Raw genomic sequence first — 12,748 nt, forward strand, 5'->3', positions numbered from 1 at the left:
CAGAGGGAGACAATGAAAGGGAGACGTCCTTTTATTGTAAGTCTGCTTGTGGATGATATCGGCATAGTGGCTGCATGTGACTGTCACATTCAAACAGCATGGCGGATGACAGGCTGTTGGCATTGTGACAATACCAGGATTACAAAGGAGAGAAAGAAACGTTGGGGAAATTTTTTTCTCTGTAGGCTGCAAGGAATCTAGGTGCTTATTAGAGTTTGGTGATTTTTCTTTTTTTGTCTGCATGTCTTTGTATGAATTCAGTGTGTGCATGTGTTGCGTGTTCAGTCAGGCCCGTGTGCACATATGATAAATCATGAGGGCCGGCCTTGATGCAGGCATGTGTGCACACGTACAAATGCGTGAAAATAATGCACATACATATGTGTCAGTGAGTGTGTCTCTGATGCGCCAGGGGCTCCTGCTACCCAGAGGCAGGCTGGGCCAGCTGGCAGCACCCCGCTCACAGGCAGGCTGCACATTGCCGGGGCATTCTTCAGGCCGGCAGCCCCTGAGCCCTGGAGCTGACATCTGGAGGTTATCAGCCTGACAAACAGGCAGAACAATACAATAAGAGTGTGTGCTCATTTCCCATTTTCTGTTCTGTGTGGCTCTGAAAATATATTTTTTTATGTCTTTAGTGCTGCAGTTTCCTTTGCTAGTTCACTATGATAAAAAAAAAAGATCACAGTTCTAGTTTTCAGTCAGGATAATGTTCTCCCGTGAGATCTTCCTTCAAAAACTAAAGTGAAGAAAAATAACATTTAAACCTAACTTTGTGTAAAAAAAAAAAATGTTAAAATCCTCATAGCTGCTATTTGCCTTTTGAGACGTGCAGCTTTCCAGTGTGGATTGTCAACATAATCAGGCTATAATCACAAAGTTAAAGCACACAGGGAAAGCGCAACCATCCGACCCTGTCAGTGTTGCTTTTCATCGACCAGTGCACCCCAGGGTCCTACGTTCCACCCTGCTGCGGGCCTTCTCCGTAATCTACCTCGAACAGGTGAGGCTGTCTGGGGAGAGAGCGGTGGAAAAAATGCAAATCAAATAAGCACTAAAACCCGCTCCGGCAACCAGTCGAGTCCAGATCCAGTGGTGCATAACTGATGGGCTCTAAGCTGGTAGGGAAGTCAAACCAACGTGCCATGAAATCAGTACGAGCTGGAGAGCACTCGACGAGAGGCCCTACCTGTGTGAGCTGTGATAGCCTGAGTACATATACACAGCGCAAAGGGCTCTCAGGTCAAAGATGCACTGCACTTCAATTGCCGTGGTATTGCACACAAAATGATATACTAAAATCCGCAAGGTTGATCACGGAGCACATTTCTGCTGCCAAAACAGCACAGCGAGAAAAATAAGCCAGTTATTAAAAGCAAATCAGTGCACTCTCACTGGCGCTATTTAACAAAGTGAGCGTAGTAAGAGGAAGGAGCCGCAGTGCATTCTGTGTTCAAGCCAAATTCAACTGAGAACTGATGACTGTCTCCACACAAAATCAGGCTGGTATTTCAGCTGTCTGTCTTTTAATTAGCATTGAGAGGAAGAGGATATCCAGAGCTTTTATACCCACATGTTGAGGAAAACGCAGAGATACTAGAGGTTGCCGTTACTGGAGGATGGGATTATTTCTAAAATAAATAGAACAAAGAGATGGGCTCAGATAACAACTTCTCACCTCTGTGTGTGTGTTTACCGAACTAGAATAGGAAAATTGGCCACACTTTAATTCCCAACTCACTTTGGTATTTTTTGACCCTGGTTTCCCATGTTTTTTTTGTCTAAGTGACTAATGGGGACAACAATTTTGGAAACTGTTCCAGTATTTAGAGAGAACGCTGCAACCAGCAGCCACGAAATGAGCTGCGAAGGCAAGTGAGCAGCGTCAATGTAACGGTTTTTTTGCTACTGACATGCTCAGATTGTTAAGTATCTGACAACTTTATGGAAAGGATCCTACAGGGAAAGTTACGTTTTTTTTAAAAATTCAACTTAATCCGGTCTGTTTGTTTTTGTGTCCAGTCACATTGTAAAATCTGAATATCAGTTTACTCTGGCTCAAATAAATACACAGCAACCTCTGATCAGCCCTCATGTTTCCACCGTTCAAGCAGCACATCATCTCGAGAGATTTCAGAACAAGACTTCTCCTTAAAAGAGAGACTCTTTCCATTTTGTCAGACACTATCACTACACTATCAGCGCAGGGGCATACAAATCAGGAGAAGTCATTGCCCTAAACTGCACACAAGTAGTTTACAATGTTATATATTGAAGGAGAACAAATATGGGACATATTAACTATGGCACATTTAATTCTGTTTTCCATTTTGCACAAGCATATTCATACATGTCTGTCAGGTTAATATACTTCAAGTAATCACAGAAAGTATCATTTGAGCTTTAGAGTGGAAAGAGATGTAAAGTACTTTTAGCCAAGCTAGCTGCTGGGCTTTAGAGAGGGCAATGTTGGTCTGCCCTGCTGTCCCTTACTTTGGTCCAGACTGAAATGTATCTCAAGCGCCATCATCAGGTTCACATTTGTGGTTTGAGTGAAAGATCTTGGAAATTATTGGAAGGATTGCAATTACATTTTTTTTATAGACCTTCATGATCCCTTCAGAATGAACTGTGATCAGTTTAGTGATGACCTGACTTTTTCTCTTGCCCAATTATCTTGGGGCAAGAGAAAAAGTCTGCATATCAATTTGTCCAATACTTTGCTTCAAAACAAACATCTGCATAAGGAATGATGCTCCCATTAATTTCAATCATGCTTTATATTTAGTTCTACTTAGCAAATGTTAAACATAATAAGCATTTACCGTCTGTACACTACTGTTCCATCAATTATTTTGTATTGATTTTTGGTACTAATGTCATCCTGTTTTACTATTTGTTTGTTTCTTTACTCTTGATCATAACTACAGTCAAACTGGAGGAGTGAGCTGGGGAACGCAGCAGGGAGTCCAGACGGACTGAGCAATATGACCAGAGTCAAACATGACATGACCTCGTCAGCGGGGCCGTTTGACATTAGACCAGGTCACAGATTCAATCCAGACTCTGCTGCTCTCAATGGGCAGACTTTCTGCTTTTACTCCGCCATATGATGGAATGGCTGCAATAAGTCATAAATAGTGGATGTCAATGAAGACAAACTGTTTAAAAGGGAGATTTTTCAGCCATGTGAAGGCGGCTATGGCGTAGTGGAGAGCAAGGTAGTTCTCCAATCAGAAGGTCGGTAGTTCTCCAATCAGAGGGTCGGCTTCAGCAGTCGATGTGTCCTTGGGCAAGACACTTAACCCCAAGTTGCTCCCGAAGGCTTGCCATCGGTGTGGACTGGATGTTGCATGAATGTTAGTTAGAGTCTGATGGTGGCACCTTGCATGGTAGCCTGTCATCAGTGTGTGAATGGGTGAATGATATGTAATATACTACTGATTGTAAGTCGCTTTGGATAAAAGCGTCTGCTAAATGACTGTAATGTAATGTAATGTAATGTGGAGGTTGTCACTGTTTAACTCAATGCTTCAATCAATTCCTCAAAGTTTTATGCAGTTTTAATAATGCGGGTCCATGAGAAATGGTAGTATTGGAATAGTTTTACACCATGTAACAAGCAGCAGGGAAATTAAATTAACCACCAACCAAAGTGTATTTTTGGTATCTTAATAGGCATTCCTTCACCCATGTTCCTGTCTCACATCATCCTGTAGCACGTACTATATTTTAATAATTACATTTTTAATGACTAAGCTCCTAATGAAACAGGTATTCAGTTTTTATTCCTCCTCGGGGCGTAGCAGGAGATTGGAAATACATTTTACTGTAGCACTAGCACCTATTTATAGCATCTGAGGAAAACAGTGACACGGACACATGTAAACATTGTTCTGACAGGAATGAGAGCTGCACTGTACATATTAATGCTGGTTTTCAAATTTCCATGTGATTAGAGGAAAAAACACATTTATTTCTTGTTCAATTATTGAATCTTTCTCCAGCTCCATGATGTGGGGAGCATTATTATATGCTGAAAACTACATCACCTGGTCCTCGCAGACTCCGCTAGAGTGGAACATTAGCTCAATCAATGTCAATTATTTCTCCAGTCTCCATTATTGCACTGCCAGGAGTGGGCAGAATTTTAATCCCCACTCGGCTATTGCTTTAGCTACACGAGTCTCTGGCTTTTTGTCATGATTAGAAACATGACTGAACATTAAGCCCGATGGCGTTCAACAAGTAGTGCTGGAAAAATGATAATGGGTATGTCGCTCAACAAAGTGCAGCCCGGTGGTGGAAGTCAGTAACAGTGGCTATACATTTGGTCCTGTGTAGTTTTACAGTCTCTGCTAGCTAATAGAGCCTTGGTAGCAAATAGGGCCATGTCTCTGCTTGTCACATACAAAGAAGCACTTCATCCTAACTGCTGTGCAAGCACTGTTATAAAATCTGGCCATAGACATAGCTGGAAACACAAAGACTGTGTACATGGTGACAAAAAATAAAAAACAGGGGCATTAACGTCTCAGTTCAGATCCTCCATTAGGAAGCTGCTTTACACTCTCTCCAAATAATGAAGCATATCTAATCAGACAAGCTACCTAGGATTGGGGTTTAATAGCATTTCATTGAATCCCAATCCAGTTTTAAATCCTCTTATCAAATCTAAATCCTTTAAGAATATTTTTGTATCAAATATAATTAGGTTTAGCTTTCAACACTTGCAAGTAACTCGAGTTTAAAATGTCTATAACAAAGATCTGTAACCACCATTTGTTGACTGAGTAGGCAGACACAGTTTCTATACTGTATTAAATACCAACTAAATGCATCTGACACATTAAAATACCTTCTTACTTCAACACCCTCTTTTTCACAAGATACTTGAATACTGGAGGTCCGAATATAGAACTATTAGGTTTATAAGCTTAAATTAGTGATGTAATAGGCGTAAAATTTTCCTGATATTGTTAACAAAGATCCAATGGTTGTCCACTAATCAGAAGATCAGTGGATCGATACCTGGGGCAAGATACTGAACCACAAACTGAGCGTATGAATGGGTGACTGCTGGCTTGAGTTGTAAAGCTCTTTGAGCAGTTGCTAAGACTAGAAATGAAACTGAATAAATGTAGTTCATTCACCATTTTTATCATTCCACTCCTGGAAAGTTTGTTTGGACAGAAGATAAGTTAGGGTTGGATGGAAAAATGTCTTTACAGCAATGATCAAGCAGGTTATTGCCATTTTAGTGATAAACAAACTGTAAGTAAGGGTTACGTGATAGGTTATTAAATAGGCAGTGTAATCAAAAGGAAACCATTATAGCGGCACCATCCATGTTCCCTTTGTGTCTATCTATTCCTGAATGTGTTCCTGAATGTGTTCCTGAATGTGTTCTCCCTCGTTACCTTCGTCAGGGCTAAAGGATGAGGATGTCCGGCCAGGGCTAGCTTAACGGTAGTCTCCCAGATGTGTGCGTCGCGGAGCCCCCGTGCCGTCACCATGAACTGGACGGGCTCTGACAGGTTGGCCAGCTCCTGCTCTGCATACACCGACCCGTCGGACCTCACGCTGAAGTTGGGGTCGCTGCTGACGAAGCCCACCTCTCTGCTGCGCTGGCAATCCTCGAACTTCACTGCAGAGACAGAAACGGGAGAGAAAGGGGGAACAGAATTTAGAGAGCAGCACATTGAGATTTACTTTCTACGGGGTGTTTGCAAATCCTTGACGCATCTGGCACGTTCAAGATTAACCTGCATCCATCAGGACGTATCTTGAAATAACCCATCCCGCTCTGACTTCTGATTCGCAACCTTGACGCCTTTGGCAAAACAAACTGCTAATCTAAACCTAATTCTTTTACATATCATTCTTTTCCCAAAGTAGACAGATAGCTATGTCGAAACTGCCTTTCCCTCAGCTTCCCAAAGGAAAATGTGAAGAGAATTAGTCTGACTTGGCCAACTGCGCTCCATGCTTTGCTGCCTGGCGCATGGAGCCCAGTCTTGTATGACATTTAGAGGGACTAAAAGAAAAGGAGCTGTGAGGACGCCCATGTTTGCACACGCAAACTTCTAATCCTGTTTCCATAATCCAGTAATGTACTATATTGGTCTGAATGAGCAGTAAGGAAGGATGGTTTTCAGTGTCTACACTCCACACATGAGTAAAGGGTCACAGAGAAACAAGCAGAGAGATGGTGTTCGGCGGCTGAGTGCATCAGTGCAGATTCTCCAGTGACAGCTGACATGAATATCCCATTACCCGACACGAAACACAGGAGAAGCCAACAGTCTCAGACACGAATATTTGGAAAATCCTTCCCTTTCATTGCCAAATTTAATCAACACTCAATGCATCATCATCCCATAATTCATAGCATGATGCGACTGCATGAATTACTGATTTGTTGTTTTCAAGGTGTCTATTATGTGTCCACACACCCCTCACCCCACCCCATCCCCGTCTCCCTCTACCCCCAAGTTGAAAAGCATGTGCTCTGACTGATGCTATCTCACAAACTCTGGCTGCTGATAACAAGACAAATTGATTTCATAAATCACCAAGGGAACAGATCGCCTGTTATGAGCTATGGCAGCGTGATTTTTCAAAAATCCGGCGTGAAGAATTCCGCACAGCGAGCTCTTTATCAAGCCATCTATTTAATTTATTGCCCGGCTTCCTGTCAAAAGCAGCTCCCAAACAACGGGCTAATAAAGCACGAGATCTCGTCGGCTGTTTGTTTTCAACCCTCTGAGTAATTGCACGCATAATGGGACGGACGGTAAACACAGTTTTGACAATGTGTGCATCTGTCTCTGTTGGCAAATGCAATCCTTATTTTCATTAGAAGAATAACATCGCGGAGAACAATCCTTATGTGAGTGATATGCTTTGTGTTAAGTGACTTTGGGGATCATTTATCAAGGCAGTAGGGCGGGGGGGGGGGGGTGAATCTAACATCAGGTTGTGACAATATGACACAGACCTGCTTGAATTGTCCACAGATGAATTGCGATGGCAGGCATGTATTATGTAAATGACTTCAATTAGCTTGAACTGAGCAGGCTAATTGTTGTCACTTAGACAGGTCTCTTGTGGTGCAGCTGGGAGAAGCGGGGGCTTAAGGACACGAGCACGCACTGCAAAGCGCCCGCTTATGAATGCGTGCGGGTGTGAGAGTGTGTGTGTGTGTGTGTGTTCCCGCCCGTGTGTGCATACACGCGGGAGTGAATTCAAACCGCAGCTAGTTTGGAGGATGTCTGTGCATATATCAATTTGAATGTTAATTCTACAATAGAACCATCGAGGTCTCCGTGGGTCTGCCTGTTGCCCCCGCATGCTGTGCTTGGTGCCAGTTGGCATTGGAACACACATGTGGTCTATGAGGGATCGCCTTAGCGCAGCATTGTTAGAGGGATGACTTTGATTTTTCTGCTAGGGCACCGGGCCACCTCTCAGTTTACCATTCACCGCCCACCGGTTTGTAGCCGTGAGGGGGCCCAGGACCACGACCCTGATTCCTAACACATCTGCTTAGTGTGAAAATATTCATAAATGTGTTTATATTCATTAAAAATCCCACCGTCCATAAAGCACATTCAAATCAGGTGGTGGGATCTGATCTGCCACGCTGTTAAATGGAGATGAAAGCAGCAGAAAGTAACAACGCCGAGACTAGACACTGATAGAGGATCCATGCATGTGTGTGTGTGTGTGTGTGTGTGTGTGTGTGTGTGTGTGTGTGTGTGTGTGTGTGTGTGTGTGTGTGTGTGTGTGTGTGTGTGTGTGTGAGAGAGAGACAGTGAGAGATGGCAGGATAAAAGGAGGAGGCGGGAGATGCAGATACTATAGCAGAAAATGAGATGGAGGCAAAACAGAAAAATATGTAAAATAAAACAGTAATTGGAACAATTTTCTCTGCAACCAAAAAAGAAATCCTTAGTTTGAAGACAAGAGGAGCTAATATGCAAATGGCGCAATGCAGATTATTCATTGCTGTCACATCATAATGGAAATAGAAGCAGTGAATGAAGACTAAAGCTTTTGATAACTAATCTGTGCTTATTTGATGTAATGTTCTCTAGTGCATGTAATTTGTTTTGTCATGTTGCGCTTGGCAAACCACAGCATGCCTATGTGTGAGAAATTGAACTTGAAATGAATAAAGTAAGGCGAGGCTTCAGGCTGACGACCCTGAAGGTCAGTAAACCCGCAGTCCTTCATCAATTAATAATCACATACATATTTTACTGCAGGATCAATCAATACTGCCACTGGACTGCCACTGGTCAGCTCATCCTGAGCACCAGGACTGATGGAAGAGAGACTGGCTGACTGCATCACTGCATTGTTTCTCTATACGTTATTGTTATTTCACACTTTGTATGACTTCTGTGTGCATTTTTGAATGATATTTGATCATTTCTCTCACTCTTCCCAGACGCTCAGATGATAAAATCAAACACACTAACACAAGGACATCGGACTTTGTTGCCAGATATCTCCAGGCAGCTCCATTCACCAGCCAATCCTCCGATAATGTTTAAGGGTGAAATGTGCCGGTGTGTGGGTGTCAGGCAGCTTTCAAACATATTCATTTCAACAACTCGAAGCCAATAGATGCAATCAATGTAGCCGCATCTGCAGTATATAAAAGTCAAAATAAGCTTCTTTCAGTGAGTTTTTAAATGAGTTTTGAAGATCAACAAAATATTTAATAGATCATTATATTCTGTCTGCAACTACTAGTTGAGCAATTAATTTAAAAGTCCTTTTAGTCATTTTTCAAGCTGAAATTCCAAACATTTGCTGGGTTAAGCTTCTTATATGCCGAGGTGCTGCTTTTATTTATCATATCTGATTATAAACTGAATATTTTGGAGGTTTGGACTGTTAAAGCAAGCAGATTTTCTGACATGTTGTAGGCAAAAAAATGTATTGATTAATTGAGAAAATAAACAGCAGAATAATCGATACTGAAAATAATCATTAGTTGCAGCCCTACATGACAGCACACTGGGTGGCCTTGTCTATCCAGTATTTATCTCACTGTTAGGTTGAAGACTCTCAGGTATTCTCATTGTGTTCAACTCTTAAGACCTCTCTGCAGCCTGAAGCTTAGACGAGTCTCTGAACATATTCCATGCAAACAGTAGTATGGACTAAAATGCAGGCAGCCCTGTTCTGCTTGGCTAAATAACAGAGCTAACAGCATAGCAACATTTGAACAACTAACTTAATCAGACACGGCCTATTATATTGTAATTCATTCCCATCATGCTGTTCAAAGTGATCACATCGACCGGCTCGTCTGCAGACAGCAGAAGGTCTCTCCCTAGCACAGTCCTGCTGATAACGGAGTTAACAGCGGTTAATGGAGGTTACATTGACTTGCATCATGTTGCGTTCAAGCTCCAAACAACAGAAAGCAATATTGGGCAAAGGTAAATCAAAACACTATCATTATGTGTTGAAATGTTATCTTGCAAAAATACGTTTTCGGCGAGAAACTTGAAAAAATACAGTTGTTTGAAAGAGATCGTTTCATAGGAATATAAAATAGATATTAGAGGGGGAATAATGACACGTTTAACTTCCTAACACTAGCTCTAAGCAGCTTATGATGCATAATAAAAATGACTAAGGCCCCCAAAATATGTTATAATCAAATCATCTATTTCCTAAGCATTTGAATTGCGTGCTTTTATGCAAATAACCAGTTTATATGACAATACAAAGTAAAAGGATAACACAGTTTAAGTGTCTAAATCCTTTATTTATTTTGGATAAGTAAGTTTGACTATCGCACATAAACTCAGCTACTTGCCTGAAGATGTGTCAAGAAGTGTCAAGTCCTGAAAACATACACATGGGTGATGATGAAGTGAGTGGGCGTGGCGGATGCGCTCCGTGGGAAGGCCGATACCGTCACTTCAAACTGCCAACTCAGCAGTTCACAATCAGCTATCGGTGTCAACTGTATAAAAGCAGGGGGCGATTTTGTGCCTTGCTTGTTATGTCAACTATCTAAATTGCTTTCTTCGTCTATGACTGTATCGATTTATGTTTTTTGTGTCCCTGTGTTTTGCCTCGGTTCCAGAGGAAAAACATCAGGGCTATTAAACCACCAGCTCAAGTGTGTGAGTGTGTGTTTGCCTTCTGTTTTTCTATTTTGTAGCCTAAAAATGCAAGTGTGTGTGTGTGTTGTACGCTGTTGGTCTGCCTCTTTGTCCCTGTGTGAGTGTACGTGAGTGTGCATGTATTGAATGTGTGTCTCTGTGTGCCGGAGTGTGTTCTGTATATTTTTAGTGTGTCCTGCCATCCACAGCGGTGTTTGGCAGGCTGCTGAGGCTGGTGTCATTCTGCTTGGCTGCTCTTCTCTCTTCTGGACGCGTACGGCAGAGAACATAGTGTCCAACAGAGCGGCTAGCGCGGCGCAGGCACGGCTAAAACAGATTGGGCAAGCAGCCGTGACTGCCGACCACCAAGTCCTCTGCACACACACACACACACACAGAGAGGGAAAGAGAGAGAGAGAGAGAGAGAGAGACAGGGAGTCACGCTTATGCTCTTTGTCTCCTCCAGCTTGTAGATCCACGACAATACCCTAGGGGAGGCCAGAGCCGCTCTTGTATGGAAACATTACATGTGCATAATGTAGATGGCAGGTGGGAACTGCTTTGTGCATCCACACGGAGCACGCCTCCCTCATCCCTCTGCATCCGCCCACACCATGTTCACCTGTCGACCAAGCACGCCCCCACCCGCCGCTCCCTCCTCCTGCTGTCAACCGTCTCTTTCCCCCCCGTCTCCTCCACTTCCTTACCTCCTACTGTCCTTACTTCCTCCCCGTTTAACCCCCTACCTGTCTTTCTTTATCCTCCTCTTGTATTCCCTGCAGACTGAGGAACTTTCTCCCCCCAGAGCCCGTCTGAGCCAAAGGCCTAGAGACGCCCTGGTGGGTCAGTTATTACCGCTGTTAAAGTGAGCCGAGCACAAGAGACTCAAAAGAGGTGCAAAAAGGGTTCAAGATTTATAAGTGATTTTTCACTTGTTAGCTGTTTTTAGAAGAGATTATATGATTTTGCGGATCATTTTTAAGGTTTCGATAGATCTTTTTATAGACCTGCTTTTATACAACAACCTTTATTAGCGTCTTAGCCTCCCTTTTATGAGTTTTGCTTTGATTCTGCATGTCTCACTTTGCATTCATTGCGTCTACTGCTTATTTGATCTGCTTTTTTAATGAAATAATTAGTTTTTTGTGCTTTAAAAGGTGTATTAATAAAGATTATGATATCAGCTACAACGGCTAAAAATAGAGGTCTGACAGCAAACGATGTAGAAACATGGGGGGGCATTAAATACCCCCTTTATGCATTGGACATAGTTGTAAAGAGAAGTTTGGTAGAGAGAGTCAGGATTTACCAGGAGAGGAGGGGTTAAATAGCTCCAGACTGAGCATATGGATACTTGTTGTGGTGCCCTTCATCGCAGTTGTGCCACAGTGCTAAGTAAACATTCCCTCTGGTACCCTGCTGCTTTTCTCAAGCCAGCGGGAAAATCAACGCCACCCACTCAATTTGCAAATCACAGTATTTTTCGCCTGAGGCTGTGATAGACAGCGGCACAGAGCCAACTGACGAGTAAACCAAACACGGCTCAAATACAGAACATGCTGCATGTAAGGGGCATCCACATCTCAGTGTGACTTCAGTGGCCTTGCAGTTGAGTGTGCATTTTCACCATACTTGCATGTTTTAATTTTTCTAGAATGACAATGATTCATTGAAAATGAGAAATTTGATTGCACTCACCAGCAGTAAACTGAACAATGAATGAAAAGCAAGGCTGCACCAAGCTTTTATTTTTCAAGATAAACAGTGTCACTCACAATAAACCGAAATTATTGCTTTAATGTTGCACTGAGAAACAAAACCCTAATTTGCGAACTAAAAGATGAGTCCTCAGCTTTTCAGGATCTAAGTGAGGCAGCTTTGTGTTCAGCTTGACTTCCAAGTATTTTTCAAATGTTCTTATTGGCAAACTAAAAGGTTTTAATGAACTGAAACGGATCCAGAAAAGTGCATGTGATCCTCCAGCGTACGTTTAAACATGAAGAAGGACTAAACGTTCAAGGTTCTCGTCTGACAGGGATATTATAACAGCTACTCAAGAGACATGCCAGTTGTGATGCTCTTGCCACCTATGAGAGAAGCAAAACGAAATGAGAAAAGTTTACACCTTTCAGTGGGCGGCGAGGGGAATGCAGCGGAGCAGCCGTGATCGGCAAGTGAAGATATAAAAATATATTTTCAGATGTCGTTGTTTATCACAACTAAAGTGCACCATCTTGTGAGTCTGCAGTCAAACCTGAGGCTCCCCATGCAGTACATCCACAACCCTTGAAAGTCTTCTGAAATCCAGCCCACTGAGCCCCCACAGGAATGCTCATAACTAATTCAATTTACATACTGCTGTTTTTAAAACACTGCAGGTACAATGTGACTTTCCTGAAAAGGGATTTTTTTTTTTTTGCCGCAGTTGGAAATGAATTTCTCTGCCTCTGCAGTTCTGTTTTAACAAAAGCCCACACAGCTCCCTCTGACAGCTCGCTCTCACAAAAGGAAACCACTGCGACTCAAGTGTGTGTGTGTGTGTGTGCGTGTGTCGCTGTGTGTGCTTGTGCGTGCGAGGGACCAAGAGCGAGAGAGATAAAGAGACTGAGAGAGAG

The 12,748-nt window shown here is 42.7% G+C and overlaps 1 protein-coding gene across 1 annotated transcript in view; it reads right to left on the minus strand.

The window, feature by feature from the left end:
* The window catches only part of cdh4 (cadherin 4, type 1, R-cadherin (retinal)), a 186,951-nt gene that overhangs the window by 62,184 nt on the left and 112,019 nt on the right, over positions 1 to 12,748 (minus strand). The window contains exon 4 of the mRNA XM_054616471.1: positions 5,421 to 5,647. Within this exon, the coding sequence (XP_054472446.1) occupies positions 5,421 to 5,647 (227 nt within the window). The remainder of the gene's footprint in view (positions 1 to 5,420; positions 5,648 to 12,748) is intronic.

Source organism: Anoplopoma fimbria, chromosome 17 (genome assembly GCF_027596085.1).
Source record: "Anoplopoma fimbria isolate UVic2021 breed Golden Eagle Sablefish chromosome 17, Afim_UVic_2022, whole genome shotgun sequence".
NCBI lineage: Eukaryota > Metazoa > Chordata > Actinopteri > Perciformes > Anoplopomatidae > Anoplopoma > Anoplopoma fimbria.